The sequence below is a fragment of the Thunnus maccoyii genome, chromosome 8, assembly GCF_910596095.1.
Source record: "Thunnus maccoyii chromosome 8, fThuMac1.1, whole genome shotgun sequence".
In the NCBI taxonomy this organism is placed as follows: Eukaryota; Metazoa; Chordata; class Actinopteri; order Scombriformes; family Scombridae; genus Thunnus; species Thunnus maccoyii.
In genome coordinates this window covers 17,017,293-17,039,739 of record NC_056540.1, presented here as the reverse complement: position 1 = coordinate 17,039,739, position 22,447 = coordinate 17,017,293, and the positions used below count along the sequence as shown (strand labels likewise).

The 22,447-nt window shown below is 40.8% G+C and overlaps 2 protein-coding genes across 3 annotated transcripts in view; both read left to right on the top strand.

The window, feature by feature from the left end:
- The first annotated feature begins 1,510 nt into the window (after window positions 1-1,510).
- On the top strand, window positions 1,511-3,504 carry LOC121902339 (small integral membrane protein 32-like). Its single transcript, XM_042419602.1, has 2 exons — window positions 1,511-1,953; window positions 2,397-3,504. The coding sequence occupies exon 2, from the start codon at window positions 2,431-2,433 to the stop codon at window positions 2,767-2,769; it is 339 nt and encodes a 112-aa protein (XP_042275536.1). The 5' UTR covers window positions 1,511-1,953; window positions 2,397-2,430; the 3' UTR covers window positions 2,770-3,504.
- A 1,723-nt stretch (window positions 3,505-5,227) lies between these two features.
- Window positions 5,228-22,447, top strand: part of LOC121901413 (protein diaphanous homolog 1-like) — a 103,437-nt gene continuing 86,217 nt past the window's right edge. For both annotated transcript variants that reach the window (XM_042418187.1, XM_042418186.1), the window contains exon 1: window positions 5,228-6,244. In XM_042418187.1, coding sequence (XP_042274121.1) covers window positions 6,146-6,244 — 99 coding nt within the window. In that variant the 5' untranslated portion in view covers window positions 5,228-6,145. The remainder of the gene's footprint in view (window positions 6,245-22,447) is intronic.

Below are 22,447 nucleotides of genomic sequence, written 5' to 3'. Positions count from 1 at the left end.
AATAGGTCAGGTTTCCTTTGTGTGCCTTTGGATTTGCCTTTGCATCCGTCTTGCATGTGTGTACTTGTGTTTATGTGTGTGAATGTATGATGGGGATGAGGATAGTAACGTGCCTGTAGCGATGCAGGGAGAGAGTTCCACATCCAAAAAGCAATAATGAACAGTAATCTCCTTAGCCGTCACAATTACTGCTGCCCCTCCACATAGGTAAACAATGCTTTGGGCTGTTTTTACATTTCCCATGCGACATGTTCATTCCACCAAACTCTGGTCCACTATAATCCTCTTTGTTGTTGAATACAGAGTTGATGCGGGACACCAGGACATTGCTATTTATATGTTATTTCTAGGCTAGTTTGCTTATTATTATAACTTATTATTGTCTGTGTTTGGCATCAAAATCCGTTTCCCAATTTGGGGAAGGTTTACAGTATTTTTAGCTGCAATGTGTGTATGTGTGTGTGTGTGTGTGTGTGCCCCTCTGTCCTTGCTCTATGCCTGCCAGCCATTCTGTTGTGACAGAACAGGTGCAGATGAATATGAAACAGATCGGCAGAGCTTTAAGGGTCTGGCCCTTTGTATGTATGCTCATGTATGAAGCATCATGTAAGAGCAGTCTGGCTTCCAAACTCCAACTTTAGCACCTTCTTTTTAGTGTCGAGCAGGGATGTCAAATCTATTTCACAGAGAGCAAACACGGTTATGTTCTAACCACACAGGCCAGGACATGTCATTTATATACAAGAGCAGTTTTGTTGCTCTTTAATCTGAAGTCTTAAGTAAATGGACAGAGAGTAGTGCTCTAATATCCAACACTTTATTAAGTCAGACATTTCGACTACCATGTAAACCTTTTCTAAAACTGAATCACCCGATCAAGATCTTACACACACTCACCAATCTCACACCCTTTCCTGTTCTCTCATCACCCCAGTGTGAGACATTCCCCACACTGGCCCAGAAATGGCTCTGATTCAACTTTCTCTCGTCATTTTATATTATATGATGAGATAGATAGATAGCTAGATAGACAGACAGACAGACAGACAGACAGACAGACAGATAGACAGACAGATAGATAGATAGATAGATAGATAGATAGATAGATAGATAGGACTTGCTCTTGTGACTTTCTCTCAGAGACATATCTCTGTCCGGTGACGTCCCTCCAGCGCCCTCCTTCCTCTCTCCTGATCTGCAACTCTCTCTCCCTCTTTTTCTCTCTCTCTCCTTCATTCGCTCTGTCATACACACGCAACCCAGGGCAAGGATGGGAAGCTGTTTGCGACCCAGTGTGCTGCTGTTTTTTGTCCTCTATTAATCCCACCTGTCATTTTATTTTAGTCATACTGGATTGATAATCCCGTGAGGGCAGGCCGTCGGCTGCATCTATTTGACACGTACCGACCTTTTACTGGATAAAAGCACCAGTAAAGAGCTGGAAAAACTGGGGATCCGGCGTGACCTTCCTCTGCGCCCTGTACGCACAAGTAAAGGCGATCCTGTTTTGCTGCGCACCACCACGCACACGAGGACGTGTGCGCAATGATCGCCGTTGAACTTCACCACCTATGCCAAACCCTAGAGTCATTTGGATATCGCTACAGTAGCCGACCATAACGCAGTATGTGCTTAACCACACGCGTGGCAGGATGATTTGGGATTAAACACCAACAAGTGGAAATTGGTTCTCTGTTCCTTCACTGGGGCTCTGATCAGTACTGACACATGGATTTGGTCAGATCGGCTTAATGTGGTGAGGGGCATTCGGTTGATATCCCACCCAGCGACATATGGACTGTGGGCGCAGAATTGAAGCTATCGACCCGCCGCTTCGCCACAGCGCGTCCTCGGTGGGGCTGGAGCGGACAGAGACGGGGACACTGAGGAATGCGGAGCCGGGATTTAGTCTTTGCCAGCTCACCTGCGGAACTCTTCGCAGCGCACACCAAAGTAAGAAATCCCCTTAACTACAACCATGTGTCTTGGGTTCGTTTAACATTGCTGTGAGATTCCACAAAGAGCAATATCACAAGGTCCCATGATATTTCTAGGAATCTGTTTGGACTTACAGTGACTCCAGCCTACTTTTTTCATTAACACATATGGCATAACTGTGACATGATACACTATGTGCATATATTGTAGATTTTCTGTGGAGTTTATCAGTGACCTTGTCAGACATAAAAGGCATAACTCAAATTTTAATAGTCTATTCCTATCCTAAAAGGCTGTTTCTAATGTCACACAGAAATAGCTGTTTCTTTTTTGTCAGTGTTGCTGAAGCAGAAATAGGACATCCATAATGATAAAGCTTGTAGCTATATCCTATCTTTAGTGTGGAACACATGTTAAGAAGGCTACATAACCCTCTCCGTCTCTTTTCATCCTTCCAGCCGACCCACGTAGCCGGTGAGCCCGCGGGGCGCCATGCTCAGACAGATCCTCCTCAACTCCACCGACACCCCGGACTTCGACTTGGTGCTCATGGCCCAGTCGTCCACGCACGCCCCCGCCTCCTTGAACGCCTCCCACGGCGGCTCGGTGAGCGTGGCCGCACTCCTGAGACCCACCACGGGGCGGGGGGGAGGGCTCCGCGATGGAGAGTTCCACAAACCGGACCTGATCACCTACATAGTCATGTGCCTGCTGCTGTTCCTGATGGTGCTGTTCATTGTATTCTTCATCAACTGTCAGCTCCGGAACTCTTTCTTCGCCTCCATGCCATATGACAGGTCGCTGAGAGAGGCCCGGACATCCTACAAGTAGGCGAGAACCCTGGGACTCTGGGTCTTTACTGAGACTCTGGTGGGGGTTAAGAACTCACTGACCCCTGAACTTCTGCTGCACGTACTGTACACATGAAGTTGTTGCCTTTATCATGTCTCTTGGACACATTGGCCTAAATAGGCCATCCAACAACAAGACCTTACATGGCTGGTCAGGGCCTAAATTATGCCAAAAGTTCTTTCACTTTCAGCCCCCATCCCAAAAAAAACAGCACTTCAGACCATGGGGTGCAATTTGAGAAGATGAGAGGTGTGTGGGGGGCCTACTGCGGATGGGAAGATAACAGTAGAGGATGTGAAACTCCTGATCAAATTAGTGACTCATACATTTTCTGGTAATTAAAGAACAAAATGTAAAACCATCCATCATTTCCCATCAATCCTGGCAGTGCACTTTGGAAAAAAAATCTTAATTCCTTACAGTGTACTCCCAAGCTTTATTAACGCAGCTAGTTGCTTACAAATTTGCCCTGGCACCTGGGGGTTTATGTCCAGATTCATAGTTTTCATTTCACACTGGCCTTGACAAGACGAATCTGTTTTTTTTCTTTTTCTGTGGAAACGTGACTTATGTCAACGTAGAAAGGGTCTACGGTGGTTTGTATATAAAATATTTTGTATAACTGTAACTTAACTGTATGTCTTGTGAAATGATGCAATCAACACACAAATTTCCACCCTTTTGTCCATTGTAAAATGATAATTAAATGGCAGACTGCAGGCCTCACATAAAGATATTCAAATACTCTGAAGTTGAAGTCTTTCCATCTATCCACCTGTTTATGAATGGCGATGCTGAAGATGGTGCTGATGCAGCTGCTGATGTGAGGGACCAACTGTTAATCACGTAATACGTCGGTATGGGGCGTTTTTACGAGTGCTATAGGGCTGCCAGCGTTATCGTGCACTTTCACTTTTAATTAACCTTTCCTCTGCAATTTATAGCACCAATATCCGGGAGAGTGAAGACTTGAGGCTGAAGTATATGACGAGTCGTGAGCGATAAACCAAACTGTTGTCGGTTTCAGTGCCACCGGTGATGCGCAAATCCTCTCCAATCTTGTTGTTGGAAAACATCTCTCACATACCACGACAGACAGATGAGCCTATCTCTGTAATCCTGCGCCTTTATGTGTGTGTGTGTGTGTGTGTGTGTGTGTGTGTGTGTGTGTGTGTGTGTGTGTGTGTGTGTGTGTGCGTGTGTGTGTGTGTGAGGTTTGAGGTTTGAGTATGTCTGAGAAGTAAGAGAAACACTACATCCGTGTTGGATAATCTCGAAATCACTCAAGCCACAGGTGGAGTCACTGAATTCCAGTGAACATTCATCCAGTGCTTCACTGACATGATCATAGCACAGTGATTGTTGTCTGTGGTGCGCAATTAAAATATGTGGGCCTACCGGATTTGAGAGACACTGAAATAAGACGTTGCAAGCTGAGGACAGAACACCACATCTGCCTGGGGTGTTGGACTTCTAATGACCGACCAGCTAAATGCTGTTATTTGGAAGACATTCAATAGGCTGTGGGCTTTCTCGATTCAATCATTTGCTGCCATTGACTTGTAGCCTATAATTTAATGTCATTTTTCTACAACTCTGTCAGCCAGTGCCAATTGCATTTTTCAATGCACAGACATAGAGATATAGAACAACATAAAGTACATCCCAGTTGCTCCCTATTAAACATCGGTACAATTATTTTGCTTGTTAGGCTGGATTAACTCTGGTGACACCGTCGCGCCTGCTGTTTATATTTTAATCGCTTGGTGGAGCCCTAAGTCTGATTGTTTGCACAGTATGATCACAGTACTAACTGACAAAGTGCCTGTGCGCCAAATATGTTGAAATATCACCTTTTAAAACCACAAAAACGACTGCACAGAACAGAGACGGAACTAAAGTAGGATCTTTGCATTGTAATAAGGAGAGGAGGGTTACTAGAGGCGACCTACAGCCTAATAGTCATTGCAACACACAGTCTCCGTTTCATTTATGTTAAAGTAGATTGCTTGTGCAGTATCTAGGTGTGTGCAACCTTATATTTCTCAGAAGGGGTTTCTAGTCAGACTTTAAACACGTCAAAGAGTCACTGAGACTCAAATGTTTGTTGGATTTTTGTAATATGGTTATAGGCTATTGTCAGCAGAAAAACAGCAGTGGTGAATAATAGGAGAGACCACACTACAGTAGTCTTTAGTAACAGCCTGTACATTCTCTCATAGGTCACTTGTAACGAACCCCCCCCTACCGACTGTCACACTTGAGTTAGTGAACAGCATTACCCGCTTGAAATCTGAATTGTGGTCTTTGGGTGGATTTTATAGTCTAGATCATGACACAATTATGACACACTGCGTTTTTACATCATTTGTGTAGTTCTAAACACACTGTGATGCCATGGAAACAGTCCATGGTAACAATCTTGGTCAAAACTTTCTTTCCTTTCCTGCATTTGGATAGTTCCCATAACATGAGTAAGCAGTTAAACTAGCCCTCATTTCACTAGGGACCTCTGACTCTCCGTCACGCTGCTCTGACCATGACTGCACCCTCAGCTCTGTGCAGTAAGGGTAGATTTCTCTGTTAAATCCTCTCAGGTGTAGCCGCAGAGCGCAGGCTCCTCCCCAGCCAGCTCTGACCAGACTGTCAGAAGAACAGGAAGACACCTCCTCTAGCTAAAGACGGTAGTCGCTCCCCCGGCTGTCAGTCAGGGGTTAAAAAGTTAACTAAACTTGTAGCAGATATGGAAACTAATTTGAAAGACACAGTCGAGTCAAGTTATCCGTAACACCAACTCGTCGTCCGTGTTGTAGTCGCCGAAACAACTTGTGGAAGTGGGGAGAGTTTTTTTTTTTGTCCCCAGTGAGACTCTACCTACTGTAGCCAGGCGAGCTAGCCTAGCTAACGCTAACGTTAGCTACCGTTTACTTTCGGGACTTAAAATTTCCTTTGGTTAAAGCTTCGGTTTGTGTTATATGTGGATACTCATCTACACTGGTGATTAAAGTCCTCGTTTGTATTTTATAGACGCATCACGTTGGTTTATCTACTTTTTGCCCCGAGGACTTGTGGCTCTGCTTTGAATTTCCCTCCTTCAGTAATACAGACATAGCGAGGGGCTCGTTCGGTGTGGTTGGCTTCCTACCAAATCATTAGCAACCTTGTGCTAATTGTGGCTAGTTAGCCAGGACATTAGCCTAGGCCCAAAGGGGAATTACAGTTGCCTTTTTCCTTAGTAAAGAAACAACGTCAGAGGAAACTCTTGCTTTGTGATTTACGCTTGAGTTCAGGGAGATTACCCGCCTCGCCGTTTTATGTTGACACTCAGTTCAAGGGAACGGATTAACTAATAAATATGGATCCACACACGGGAAATTCTGCCTCAGCTCCTGGCCCCAAGAAGGACAAGAAATCAAAGAAGAATTATGAGGAAGGAGATGGGAAAAAGAAATTTGTGAGTATCCAGCTGGTTCAACTTTCTGCATTGTCGAGATCTGTTTGGCAAACTTACAGTGGCCTCATAAAATGTTGCACCAAACTTCACTGATAGTTACATTTTCTTCTCATCTTTCAAGTGAAGTTACAAAGCAAGTAGACAGCATACCTATAATTCCTTTCACCCTTTAAAGCTGGTCACCAGCTGTCAGAAGAGCTGTTACCCTGTAGCATTCTTGATTCAGGTCAAGGGAAGTGTCAACATAAAAGGAAGTAGGTGTCTCTCCAACACTGATGACTTGTACTGTGCAATAAACCTTCAGTTGTTCAGTCCTGACAAATTGCAACACTTAAACACATGACTCAGAGATCTTATTCTTTTTAAACATTTTTAAACACCATTTGAAAAGCTATAAAGACAATTTAACACTTACGACTTAAACCAAGTCATGATTGTGTTATTCTTATTTAGGTGTGGCAGTTTTTGAATGTTCTCGAGCAGACTTAATTATGATGATATGATGAGGTGTCTAAATGGCTGTGTCAGCATGTGTCATTCAGTGTGGTTTCTAGATGAGAGCAGAGAAGTAGCCACCAATCACCAGTAGTGATGCTTGTCACCAGGCAAGGCATACTGTCGCGTAACTTTACCCCTCGGCCATGTCTAACAACAGGTGAAAACTGATATTGTACACACTGAGAAAAGGTAACCATAGAGGATACTACAGAAGACACATCTGGTCTCCGTGTTAATAATTCCACCACACACACATGCGCACACACACACATTCAATTTTAACTTTAAGAGCGTTTTCAGACTCTTTATGGTCTCACTCAGAAGCCCCCTTGTTTAAACCACAAGATGCTTTATATCCTGCTGGCAGCAATTAACAGTTTCATACGTCACATACAGAATGGTTTGTTCAGGCTTTTTGTTGAGAACTTTTTCATGTAAATAGTGCCACCTGGGCTTGAGCCCAACAGCAAGTTTGCCAAGCAGTAGGGATGGAAGCCTGAATTTGTTTTTGTTAGTGGTGTGGTGTTGATTTAGAAGAACTAGTGCACTGGTACAAACGGTTAGTCAATACTAGCATGTGTAATACTTTTTGAGTAGTTAAAAGCTGTCCTTACTGTACTTGAAATGTATACACTCTTTTTAGCCTTTGAAAACGATTTTTATTTTTAAAGACTAGATGGAGAAATAGGTGAAAATAAAGAACTTCTCGTGATGAATGGGGTAATGCTTCAGTGTTGTTAATGTGCACACAAGCACAAGATTTGGTAGTGGCATAAGTAAACATGAGTCATAGACAGAAACCAATTGTGCAATGTCCTGAGATAACTCTGCCTGTCTGTGTTTGAGTGTGAGTCTGCCTGATAGTGTGAGTGCATGTCTGTGTGTGTTAGGCTAGAGTGCCCACCTTTTTAGACTGAGGTGTATCCTTGACTTCAACACACGCTAACTCTGAAACGTCAACCCGTCCTGGCAGAATTTTTATTATGCAACACACACACACACACACACACATTAGCTATGCCACTGTCAGAGTTCAGACGGAGGCTAAAGGGTGTACGATCATGTGTGGTGTACTTGATCTACAGTGTAGAGTGTCAGTGACACAGCTTCACTTTATCTATGACTTCATCACTTTCCTCTCTGGCCTCTCCTCAGACACGCTAGTGATCATAACTTGATGCGATATGAATGACTTAGTGACGTGTGTGTGGTGTCTTCAGTCAGCTTGGTATTTGGTATTCCAAGCCAGAATCATCCATGTATGAATGCCTCTCCATTGTGTCGTCTACGACTGAATGAAGCAGTGTGGGTGGGTTATCCAGCGTTAGTCATTGTCACTTTTTCTAGACACTGGCACAGTTTTTGGATGAATCTATGATTGGATGGATTAATTCTTTTTATACAGTATGTTGATGGAATAATGCCACTGACTGACTTCAACTGGGTTTAGGGATTAAGACAAATATGTTTTATTTATGTTCTTTAATAATAATTTAATTACAATTTATTTATAATTACATTCTGCCCCATCATGTTTATTGCAGCTCTATCCCACAATAAAATGCTGTACTGGGCTGTGTTGTTTTTGTTTTACTGTATCAGTGCCCACACTGGCTGGTGTTTGGTGTATGTAACCTGTAGTTATGTCTCACAAGAATGCTTAACATGACTCACTGTGGTTTCAGGTACCCCTGTAGCTGAGCATGATCCAAGTATTTTGTTTGAAGCCAAAATCTGGTCATTTTCAGCTTTTCTCTCTGATGCAGGGTTCTTCAGGCCCGTAGAGACACAAAAGATCAGCATCTACGAGTGCTGTTGACATAAACAGGTTGGCTCAACCCAGCAGCCAGGCTCAGTGTGGATTAGCCAGGGATCACTGCCTTGGACAGTTGTTTGGGATACAAGGTGAATTTGTAGATCACAGATTCTGGCTGGGACATCTTGTTGAGTTTGGCAGGTTATCAATTTTTTTTTAGGTGGAACAGTTTTTTTGAATATCCTCAAGTAGAAGTTGACTTTTTCTGGCACTGATAAGGAATAGTAGTTATCAAGGAGACTGAACTTGAGCATGTTGTTCTGGGGCCCCTGGGACATCCCTGCATTTCTGTCAGAGCTTTATTGGTAATTCACTCGTTATTGGCATTTCATATTGTCAGTTCAATGAATTTGATATTACCTTGAGTTGGATTTTTAGCTGGAATTATAAAACTTTCTTTTCAGAGACTGAAAACTGTGTCAGTGGATGGCTTGCAATAACATAAAATTGCACTCTAAGTGGAGAGACTAGGCAATTCTGATAATTTAAAAAATGCTAATTATCATCACACAGTGTGTGACTTATAACTTCAAGCAATAAAACTAACATGCAGACACACTACACTTTTTCCAGGAATTTGAACAAGACCAACCTGCTGTAGTTGATGCTGAACAGGCAGCCCTTGAGCAAGTGTCTTAGTGGTACATATTTTCTCTGTTGTTGAATATTGACAGTTGGAAAATGTGCTGACTTGCTCATGCATGCAATCTTAACCCACCAGTCTGATTGCTTCTGTTGTCTTAATAGATAATAATATTTATGACATTAATAATTTTTATATTATATATACATACAACAAGAAAATGTATGGAAATAAAAAATAGATGCAGTGGGAGTTACTTTGCAACCGAGTTGGAGCACATTGAATTTAAGTTTTGATTTTTTCTGAGGCACCCAGAGATTCCCAGCTCTATGGTCTTGATACAGAATACATCGTGATATATGCCTATATTGATAATTTGTCCCACCCTTAAACAAAAGTAGTACATTCATGTTGAAGGGAAGCCACAATACACTCAAGCACTGTTTACAAAAGCAACCAAAATAGCCTATTCAATTATGGGGCAGTTGTTTTCCTCTGAGTCTGCTGATTTGTGTTGGGATAAGTGTTGAACACAGATGAACATGTTGGTGTTCATCGTTGAAGATCTGATTAATGGCGATGATAAGTGCACCTTCCTTCAAGCATAAAACCTTGCGCTGCATGTGCAGTAGTGCACCGACTTCCTGGGGGAACCACCTCAGCGAACGCTTAATTTAAGATAACGCCATGATTTAAGCCAGTCACGACGCATTCTGACTTGAATAATGTGAATCAAGTAGAGTAGTTGCCCTTTTTCTATTTACGCATGTCTGTGTTGTTCCCCCAACACACACACTTAGGTACATAGACACAGTTTCCTGTTCTCTACATCTCAGGGGAAGAAGAGCATACTGTGAGGCGGAGAATGGGATGACTGAGTACCAGCGTGAAACTGGAGTGGTTAATGGACTGCTAGTGGCAGGGGCCTCTTGGCTCAGAGTGAACAGGAGTATTTTAGAGAGCAAGGCTGAGCAAGGGAAAAACAAGTGAACCATCAATGAGCGCGGACTGAGGAAGGCAGTGAGAGAGAGAGTGAGAGAGAGTGTGTGACAGAAAGCAAAAGAGAGAGTGGGAAAGAAGCCAGCAAAGAGAAATGCAGATAAGGAGATTAAAGAAAGCAGAAAATGCGCATGAGTGGGGGTGCAGTCAGCAATAATAACAAGTTATAGGTGATGTGATGGGTATGGAAAGCTTAAATTACTGAGTTGATTCTAAAAACAGCTACTCTTGTTTTTGTAGCAGCAGTTAAAGGGTAAATCTGTGCAGAAAACTTCTGCAGCATGGCCCCGTGTGGTCGAAACTTCCACGGATGTTGGCACCTGTGGTCACATCCAGTCTGTGATTTAATAGCAGGTGTTGCTTATAAGTTGACAAAAATAAAACTCCTGTTGAGACATCATTGAGATGTGGCCAGAAGTGCGACATGAGTGAAAATTTCAACCCACAATGAGCAGTTCTGCCTTTTGTGATTCAATGTGTATTTAACCTGTAAATTGTTAACTTAATGAGATGTATGATAGGTTAATGTGAAGAGACTTTCTTTTTAGATGCTTGTCGTTCATCCTCTAGTTAGACTAATGTCCTGCTCAGACACCATAATTAGATGGGATTAAGACACTTGTTGGAATAATCCTCTATGGGTGGGCATAATGATTAACGTGCATAGTGGTCTCTGTTTGGTCAGTCCTTACTGTACTCTACAGATCGGAAAGGAGCAGCTGTTGGCTCAGCCGAGGGCTGTGTTTGGTTTGCTCTGAAGCCTGTTCTGACTGGATGTGAGTTGTGTAATAAATGTGCCGGTGACCAATTTGTTGAGGCAGGCACACAGAGGAATGCAGAGTCACTACACTGAAATACCATACTCAGAGTGGAATCTCACCCTCATATGGCTGGTTGTTAAGTAGTTTCAAGTACCTGATGAGCCGTCTCATGGATGGGTAGTCAGTGGGAACATATAATAGCGGTTGTCCTAGCATGTTGCTTCAGGCAAAAAAGGTTTTCATACTACCAGTAATTATCCCTCCACCTCTGTTAACACCAACAGGGAATTTCTGGGAAAACTGTAATAAAATACAACTTTAAATGACATAACACTTAGGGATGGGTGTTGAGAACCAGTCTTAAATTGATACTGGTTTCTGATTGGTCAGAACTGTATTACTGATAGCTCCAGCAGCATTCAGCACTGCCTTCGGTATTTGAAGGTTATTCATTCATTCGTTTAATGTTCAGCTTTTTTGTTTGCCTACTGTTAAAATTAACTTTTCCCCATGTCAAGCCGTCTGCAAATGATGATGCACTCATGAGTGTTGCAAGACCACGTTCCTGTTGTGTTTACATTACCTGGACTGTAGTTACAATGGGCAGGTTAAAATTCTCTGAAGAAGGGGATAATTGTAACAAAGCGAAACCCCCCCCCAATAGAACAATATGTCATGTATTTGCAGTGTTTTGAATTTTCTGAGCAAAACAGCTTTCCCTCTAGTCAGTCCAGTCCCCCTGGCCAGAGTTAGCGAGTGACTCCAGAGTTCAGATTAAAACAGATAAAGAGTACATTGAGCACTGGTGCACCTAGTTATAAATTTGAATCCCATTAAATTAAGGAAGAGTATTGATAAGAGTAATGCTAAGTATCGATACAATAAGCAGTACCAGTATTGGTAAAATTATATTGATACCCAACCCTAGTCAGACTGCTGGAGCATTTTATTAGCTTTGCTGAATGTTGGAATCCATTTTTATGAAAATTGTGAATTTTCTCCCCCATTTCTTACATTAGACTCGCACAACGGAGCTAATATTTCATGGCAACTGTGAATTAGAATATTGCTGAGACCCAGAACCCCTCCCTATACATATAGACAATGTCAGGTATTTAATTCTACCAAATATTCCCATGTCCTTATTTTATCTATAAACCTTTTTTAAAGGAAATTCCAGAAAATGCATTATATTACAATATATACAGTACCAGTCAAACATTTGGACAGACCTTCCCATTCCCTTGAATGAGAAAGTGTGTTCAAACGTTTGACTGGTGCTGTATGTGGACATATAATAGGGTAAAATTACATACTGTGATGGAAGACTTTACACATTTTGCCCACTCTTATTAACTATAGTACTTCCTTCTGTAGGCAGTAGTACTGACTGCCTGTCCAAACCACTGTGTAAGCATTCTGCATGCTTACACAGTGCCGTTTTTTCCTACTAACATACTGTCACGTAGTAAGCTAACTGATCAGACATGTTATATTTAGGCTGCTGTGCAAATGCTGCAAATCTTATAGTGACAGGGCTTGACATTGGACAGTGGCAGGATGATCAGTGTGAGTGTTGAAGAGGGGGTTAGAGTTATGTCAGTCATCAGCTTATTAATACTCTGAAGAAAAATGCAGTGTCACAGCTCTCCCTTGTCCTTGTCACACGGTGCAGCTGACTATTCTTGTATTCCTTATGTGTCTTTTGTGCACAAAGTCATGTCTTCCGGTCTGTGTTTGTGTAGATGCTGCCGTGCATGTGTTGTATAGTGTGATGCAGACAGGCTGTAGAGGAAACACAGCATTCTGCTTCTCTGCATTTCATTCTTTGTCATGCTTATTTCCTCTTCCTCTGAGAAGCACTTTCAACAAATGCCTGTTTGCATATGTTGCTCGGAGCTATTGAATATTTACCAGCAGTCAATTTTACCCGCCCAAATGTTTGTCGAAGGCCTTCGCGAGGTGTGAAGTCTGTCAGCAGGCTAGTCCAGACAGTGTTGTTTCACTTGTTTTGCTCACTCTCATGTCTTACTCAAAACGAACTGTCACCTTTCTGCATTTCTGTAAATGTAAATTCATGACAGACTCAAATTTGTAGCTCCACTTTTCAACAATGTTTGTATATTATTTAGGGAAAATATATAAAACTATAAACTTCAAACTACTCTGTATTGATGAGTGAATCTTTATTTCTCACATGCTCATTTTGTCAGCTGTTAAATCTTACTTCTCCTTCTTGCTTTTTGTAGTTGCGTGTGTGTGAATGCATGCACACTCATACAGATATGTCAGTGTTTTCACCCTGTTATATTATTTCTCAAATTCTGAGGGCTGTGACAGGAAGTTGTGCAAAAATAGCGAACAGGATGCTTCCTTATTCTTCCCCATTATTGCTTACCCCTTATCTCCCTCCTTCCCTCCTTTCAATCCATTGTGCTAGGAGGCACCAGTGGGATAGTAAATATGTTTATACACAAATACACCCTCTCTCAGGAATTTGGAGGCCTGCATAATGTTAAAGCATAGAGCAGGGTTTTATCATTAGAGCCTAATGGACAGGTTTGAAACATTCCAGAGACTAGAGAGGGCGAACACAGACTAACTGTATTATTCTGAGTAATCACGATATTGTTTCTGTTGTTGGTTTTTCAAATGTAATTTTTCAATACTTGAAGCACCATAAATTAAATTCCATTAACCTCCAATGTAATGGGGTAGTGGAAATCAGAAACCTCAGGTGGCTAACCCAAAACCCTGTCAAATTAAACAGAAACCATGGCGGTGGTCATCTGTGGAGTGAGACCCATGTGACCCTTTTTTTTTTTTTTTTTTTTTTAGATTTGTGAGCTTATTCCTGAGTCTGACTCACTCTAAACTCGGGCTTACACTAATGATTATTTAGGTCACTGAAATAATTCTAAAAAACGTCCATCAAAAGTTTATTATTAGATTTGACAAAGAAAATCAGCTTTCCTCATATTTGAGAAGCTGGGACTTGTGACTTCTTGATAATGAATAATGACTGAAACAATTGATTATCAAAATAGTTACAGATTAATTTGTTTGACTAATTGTTTCAGTTTTTTTCACTTTTTCCACAATATCAAATGGTATTGTGTTCATTCACTTGAGACAGTCACCAATGTCGCAATTTCTACAAGAAGTATAGAGGTCAAGCTAGATATTTCCCTATAAGTAGATGTGTGATGATGTTATATCTGATAATGTTTTTAAAGGTATAATGTATAAGAATTGGTCAGAATTTTAGTTTAAAACATTCCCAAATTAACTAAAATTGTCAACAGAATGTGAAGAAATAACAGATTTGATGTTATGTCAAAGACCTACATGTATTGTGTTGCAGAGATATCTATTGAAGTTCTCATGCTAACCAGCTAGGCCCGGCCCCGTCTGGCCCTCTGTCGTACAGAGGCGATAGTGAGTCATTGTAGTGTCCAGTCTGCCTTCAGTCCAACGTGGGAGGAAGAAGATGTAGTGCTGCCCTGAGCTCTGGTACTAATGGCGAAGTCAGGCTGAATGCTGTTGAAATTTTTGCTGTAGGACTGTTAATATGTCACTTTATTAAGTTTTAATATTTTTTGAGGCGAGAAAGTAAACATGTCGGCTCCCAATATTTGGTCAGTTCATCCAAATAATGCCTCTTTGGAAAGTTGCGCTGATGTTGTCGGAGCAGCCGGCTGCTGCTGCAGATTCTGACTGGGGAGACATCAGCTGGTCATGTCAGCTCATCCGACGAACTGCACTGGCTCATGCAAGCTATGTGAAAATTTGGCATCATAGTACATTGTAGTGATCTTGATTGATATTGAAATATCATATCAATAAATTAGGTCTCTACTGGATTACTGTGTCGTAAAATGGCATGCAATTAATGAAAAAATGATGCTGTGTGGTGGAAAAAGTGTTTTACCATTAGTGAGTTCTGTGACATTTTATGATTTACACCTAGCCTAAGGTCATGTGTGTAACTATTTAGTTGTTATTTAGAGTCATGTTGTAACTTATCTCTGTGGTGCAACGGCTTTCTGATCTGTGCAGCTCGTTTGTAATTTACTGCTGGCTTTAATGTCTCAGTAGCATTTTTATATCTTGACAATGCCATAGCACAGATTCACTGTAAACAGTAAGCTTTACACTATATTCAGTGAGTGATAGTAGGGGTGTGATGGCATGTGGCAAGGTGTGTGTGTGTGTGTGTGTGTGTGTGTGTGTGAAATGCTGCCCTGTATTTGTTTGGATCAGGTGGCCCATTTTTACACATTAAAACCTTAAAAAGACATGCAGTTACATTGATCACTGTCTCACCTTTACCACATGTGAATAGTGGTGCGTATGATTACTTGCACTCTGTCTTTGTAACAACAGTTCTGTTGCAAGCAGTCAGCTGGGTAGACAGACCTTTAGACTGATCCTCATAGATAAGAATGCTTTTGACTGTTTGTTACCTATGTTGTCTATGGGGGGGTTTAGTTAGGATTATAGCTCAGCCCTCCTTTGTGACTCTCCCCAGTTCCCCCCTGACAGATTACAGCTAATCTCAGACTGCTCTGTGTATCTCAACACCATGACTGTAAACAGCACGGGCCTACCTGCCACTCTCACAAGTGTGTGGAGGATTGAGGTCTATGCCTATTACTCTGAGCGGAGCAAGACGTTAAGACAGTCAAGGATGTGGAAGCAATTTAGCTGCTTGACACACATGCGCACCCTGCCGTGTCTTGGCGAGGAGTATAGGAAACTAAGCATATCCTGAAATCTATCATTACGTCAAATAATAATCACAAAGGCTTTAGTACCCATGCACAGTCACAAACAAGTGGAGCGAACATGGGGCTGTGTTAGACCACAGGCAATATCGTCTACTATTTAATATGGATAAATCTCAAATATATTTTAGTGATGTTTCAGTTTCTCTTTTTAACAGAGCTTTGCTGCTTTGTACAGTTTTTTCATGAACACATTTTAATATTTTAGTGCACATTCATCCATAACACTTCATGACTGACTGGTCTACTGCCAGAATTGGCTTGGATAGATTAACTTGGCCAAATATCACTGTCATTTTGACAGAATACAGGATTTTCCATGGATCAGCATTCAGTAACAGGTATGGATGGGGGAAGTGTAGGAAATGTAAAACATTTTTGGGGGGCAACTTTTGTCCTCACTGTCTAAAAAAAACTGGGGCATTTACAACATTTTGGGGCACTTTTAAAAAATAGTAATTAGTGCATAAAGTTTCTGTTTTTAATGTGAAATGAGCCCAGATTAAAATGCACACAGTAATCACCACCTTTTGTAACCACAACCACCTCAGTAAACACCGTCTCATTTGTAATAATTGTCTACATTTTCTAACTACAATAATAAGCACATGAAAAGCAAAACAGTGCAAGCCTCTTCCCTTTCAACAACTAGGATTTTATTTAGGAAGAACCTTCAGTATAATCCATTAGATGACAGTATAAGATGATAATCAGGAGATCGTCTCAATATTTAATGGGCTCAATCTAATTAGAAAAGTTCTGGTTGGGGGGATAATGTCATATTCAGGTCTCCTACAAGTCAAAACCAGTTTGACTTCAATGATTTCATCATTGTGAGTCTAATGTGTTGCATGCCACAGCCTCAGGTGTTTAACAGAATTACAGACTAGTAGCTACAGGTACGAGTGTAATATTCCTTATTTATTGATGTAGTTCTGGAAATAACTTCAGTTGAACTCTTTAGCATGTTTTATTTCATCCCCAAAGGTATCCCTGCTGATGTTTTGAGCATGGATGAAATCATTCATCAATCATCAATCATCATAGACTCAACTATCCAGCACTGCATCATTGGTTAGTAGACTGAAAAAATACATTCTAGATTTGGGACTAAAAAGCTTACTTCACTTAGTGCATTGAGCTCAGCAACGTAAGTCAATGGTACTAATCACCCCACCAGTCAGCAAGACCCACATGTAAGCTGTCACATAAACGTTATCAAGCCAACTCGCTAACACTAATGTTAGCTAACGCGCCAGACCAAACACATTTTAAAGTCTCTAGCATTAGTGCTAATGTTACTTACTATAAGCAAATCGATGATGCTTGCTTGTTTGATGACGATGAGCTGAATGCTCTTTAACCTGTTTGCTTCCTTTAACAAAGTCGTGATTAGCTTCTAGCTGTCCAAGGCTGTGTTTGAGTGGGTGAACCCTGCACGCCTTACAGTAGAGGAGAGTTGACTTATACACCTCTTCAACAACAAGCCAGTCTATTTTACATTTTCCAATTGTAGAAGTGGCAACTTTCTTTGCTGTCTTATTTGCTGGGGGTGGTGTTGGTGACAGCCCAGGATTTGGGATGCTTTCTCTGGTAACAGTAGGAGCTTTTTTAATGAGGTACCGGTCCATCGCAGCAGCCAACTTCACTGCAGGTGCAGGATTGCCTGTCATCTGCCAGGTATCGTAACAGCAGCATAGTGTGAACAACAGCACTGTTTGTGTGAATGTGTGTTTGACACTGAAATGTAAATTAAATTAATTGAATGAAAATAAAATGATGGCTTAATGTAGGATTAGGATATTGGCCTAAACTGGATATATAAAATTATTTTTTTTCGAAATCTTGGGGTCAATTTTTGCCTCTTAATCACAGTTTTAGGGGCATTATGAGATTTCTTGGGGCATTTTTGCCCTTACCCCCCGTTAATTTCCAAAGGTGGATGGAGGCTGAGACACCATTGGTATGTGAATCTGTCACCTGCACTGATGATATACTGTAGTTCAAAGTTTCACTATAAACAATAGTTCACTTAAGTACATCTTGAGAATATACTGACAACAAAGCTATTGGAAATTCAAAATAAGAGTAGAAAACACCAATGAATGAGAATAACATTTGGATACTCTTGGTGTCCATTTTGAATCTTTAAGTGTCCTGTTTGTATATTTGCTCAGAGTGTCTATGAAAACACTGTACAGACAAAGTCGATGGAATTAATGCTGTGGAAAGCATATGGAAAATGGAAATGAGCCACTGTAATGTAAGTCTAGGTAGTTATTTTGTTTTGACCCCCCTTTTTTTACCCAGTCTTTGTTCGACAGTCCACATCCCTGGTTGTTATTTGAATATTGGCTTGTATTAACCTTAATTAGTCATTCTCATCAGCATGGGATTAAGGGGTTTTAACTTCTGCTTGAGCAGATAGTGAAGAAGTGAAGGTGTGTGTATGTATGTGTGTGTGTGTGTGTCTGTTACAGTGGACTGAGTATCTGAGGGTGAGGTAGGTGAGATAGAGCAAATTGGAGGTACAAGTTTGAGGTTTGTATACAGTGTCTAAACTTGTGTGTGTGTGAGGGATGTGGCTACATACTGTGCTGGTGGATGCTTGGCTCTGCTTTTGTTTAGACAGTGTGGTAAGTGGAGGAGTTTAATTGTGTCTTGTGGCAGTTTCATCACGTCTACCTCTTTTGGCATTAGTCGTTATTCAAATGACTCTGAAGGCCTTACATTCTACCACCAGAGTTTCTTTTTATCTGTACTGAAATGACTGTTAGAAGGGCGAAGTAGACTGAGGTTATGAAATGTGCAGTCATGAAACAAATCAGCCTGCAAAGGTGAAGTCTGTTTCGAGGCGTTGCAGCATTGGGCTAGGTGACAGCACTGGCAGTGAACCAGTGGAAAACTTTATTAGTGCAAAGCAGAAATTGTACTGGCAGGGAACATAAAACTGGCCCCAAGTACCACAAATTAAAAGGAGACCTAAAGAATAAGGCACCCAGTGTAATCCTGATATCTTAAACTTTTTGCATCTTGTGTTGACATTTCAGGAGATGTATACATGTTGCACTCTGGTGTTGCAGTTATGGCAAGACAATGCCTGCAAAGTGCTTTTGACTGTCATGATTGTCTATGAATCAAAAAAAATGGCCAATGGAATATGATTTGTGAATATGAAATGCGGAGTTATTTAGTAAATGATATCTGAGATTTGGCAGTGTTGACTCCTGGCTTGATGCCACTTGTGAATGCCACAGATAACACGGCCTATTTCAAGTTTCTTTGTTGTTGGTGATGATGGGTGGCTCTGTGTAAAGACCAGTTTGTGGTTGTTGCATTCATCCAAGCAAGCTGTAAGTATTGACAAAGCTTTAGGGAGCTGCTAGTAAAACGAATGTTGATATTGCATGGAGATGAAGGTGAGAGTTGGGAGTTGACTGTTACATTTTAGTGCTTCTTTTGTTTTGTTTTTTTCGTTGTTGTCTGACCCATATAAACATAGACCCTCCCCCTATTTTCCCTCTCTCACTTACTGAGGGCAGAATTGAATTGTGTTCTATTAGTGTTGGTGACTCAGATCCACTTCCTTTAAATATCCCCTACTGCTTCTGTGAAACCCTTCATCAAATCCCACTCCTCTCCAAATTATAGACTTAGTCTTAGTCTTGTGTTGTTTAATGTGCCCTCTCCCCATTGTTTTCTACTCACAGCTTTGTGTCGTTGTTGGTGTGTGACGTTTTCATCTTTGCGTGTTGTTATGTTTGTGCTCGTGTGTTTATTTATTTGTTTGCCTGTCTCCTTGGTTTTGCCCTCCCACAAGCACTCATTCCAGGGTGAGTGCTATTACCTAAAAGTTATCAGGATTTATTATATTATTGGACAATTATATCTGTATATCACAATATATACTGTGATGGAAGTAAAATTTCTGTTCATTTTCTTCATATACAACATTTTGTGACCAGTAGATGAATCACTTCCAAGGCTTGCATTGGCATAAAAACCCATCAGTACAAAACTTAGGGAAGATTTCGAGATCTTTTAGTCAACCAACCAAAAATTTTGCTCTTTGATTAAAAAAAAAACACATAAGGTACAAGACTGCAGCTATCACTGCTGCAAGAACCATCTAGTCAGTCAAGTAAGATATTACACTTTTTAGAAAATAATGAGTTAGTTGCAGCCCTAGTTGACAGGTTCAGAACCTGTTGCCATGCAGTGCACGGAAAATGACTCCACATCCTGTCTGTTGTCATGGTAATGGTTGTTAAGGGAACAACTAATTAAGAACAGTCTGTTTAATAACAAAATGGGTGATAGGCAGGGGAATGCAACCCAATATATATTTTATTTTTCTAGGCCTCTTAAAACATATTTTGTGATGCTCCATATGGAATAACACACTATGTAAATGTCTGTTACAGTGCCTCAAGTGAGATATGCTGGAGAACTCCCAGTGATGTGTTGATGTGTTTTGGAAGTAGTTTTTCAGGTTGGAGTCTGGCTACATGACAGAAAGATCACTTGCATACAATGCAGTTGGACAGCTCGTAGAGTTTAAGCAAAACTTGCTCTCACTGTGTGCATTGCCACACACACAGTGTGTTTTCTAGAAATGTGTTGGTTTGTGGCCGGTTGAGGGAAGGGAAGGGGGGCAGCATGTTTGGGGTGTGGAAGGTTAGGTTATTTATCTTATAGCTGACACACAAACTTTGTACTCAGATCTAGAAAAAAACAACTATTTGTATGGTTTTGCTTGCAGCCAATCACTGCAAGCGTTATTCAATTTAATGTGACGTGTGATTAGCCCACTACCGCAGCAGCTACTACCTATACAGTCTGTGATGATGATACTTCATTGGACAGTTTTTTATGTGTTATTTAATAAATATTTGTGCAAAAATCATTTTGGCCATTTTACACAACTCAATGCTTCCATTCACATGATGTGTATTGAATGAGCCTTTCCAAATACTTAACTTCAATTAAAAAAAAAAAAAAAAAAAAAAGCCACCAGAATAATTTGAAATATGCTATAAAATTGACTTTTTTTGTCACATTGTGGTTTTAACTAATAATTGATAAAGTTTGATTAAGATTAATTTCCACATTTGAAATATTTGTGCCATGCTGTGATGTGAGCCAGTGATGTGTGTGTGTGTGTGTAAAATGCAAATGTATTTTCATAAGTACACACATGACATTGTGAAAAGTTTTGCATAACTGGTTTGATGTTTTGGAGGTTTGAGGTTTGCCCACATCGCTTGCTTGCAGGTTGCTTCACAATTTGATCTCTTTATTAGTGCTTTTAATTACTGAATGTATTAAACATCAATTAATTAATAAATTATAACCATTTCCAAGGCCCTTGAAATCCTTTTTATAGGACACAGTGGGAATGCATACAATTAGGTCATTCAACACCACGCCATGGCTACAGCATGCTATATAGAGCTAGTGGAAAAAGGGTATAATGTACTTGTAGGAGGACAGCTGTCTAAATAGCAGAGAATTAGTTTGTGGAACCAAGACGTGATGTATTTAGGTCAATCAGCTGTTATAAAAAGAAATTTTCACTAAGGGCACAACAGCCAGTTTGGGACTTGCATTAATTAACTGAATGTTATTCATTTGACATTTTATTGATGTTTGAATATTAAGATTTGTTCTGTCAGAATCAGAAGATGATGGGGAAGCGTACAAAGGGACAGACAAGGCAACAGTGGCCTCCCTTGTTTTAAATGGGGGTGGTTGGCTTTTGTTTCTCCATTAATGACAGTAAAGCAAGGACAAGGAGCAGTCATGCAGCAAACATGCCCCACTTGGACGAGCATAGAATCGTAATGTCTCTCACACAGTCAGTCAGTGTACTCAAATGCACCTTGAGTCAGTTGGTCAATGAGGTGTATAGTTACAATAAAAAGTACAGCTTAGAGATCTGATGTGAAAGAATTGGAAATTGGAGTACAATTTGACATGGGGAAGTGAGTGGAGACTCTGATCTGTGAGAGTCTGTCCTCAGCCTTGATAAAAATAATTTGTTTACTGTTTTTGGACTGTTTATTTTTGCCTCTTTCTTTTGCTCTCTCTTGCTCTTTTTGCCTGTGTTTGTGTTTCTTTTTGTCCCAGTTTGGTTTGATCATTAGGAGTTCAACGTAACCTAGCATGTGCCAACATGCAGGGTTCCTCCGAAACAGTGACTTCATTACCATACACTGTTCTCTTGGCTCAAATGAGCAGTTGTGATACGACTTTTCAGGATCTCATAACCTTTTGAGCTTGAAGATGTCAGTAAAACAAGGCTTTTCAGCTTAGGGCAAAGTTAGCTCTAAAGAATGTGAGGGAGAGTTTTAACTTGGGACACTGTTAATCAGACATCTTTTTGTGTTACGTCAGGGTTGTTGGTAATTTCCTGCTTAGGCTGTATGAATAGAAAACTTTTCAGTTGTGTCTGGGTGTGCCTGTACAAACGCTGCTTCCCCTTCTGTTATATCAGTACACTTAGCAAGTAGCCATGGAAACACTGTAAGCAATAACTTGGCGTGGTCAAGATGAGACACACACACACACACACACACACACTGTACCAACTTCACACTGCACCAACACACCCTTCTCACTCATAGATATTCCCCTTCCCCACCCAACTCTCTTTCCCAGGCCTATCCACATAGTATTAATATCCAGAACTATTACAACCCTAATACCATATTTTGCTCATTACAAATAACAGAACATAAATATGAGTGCAGTAACTTT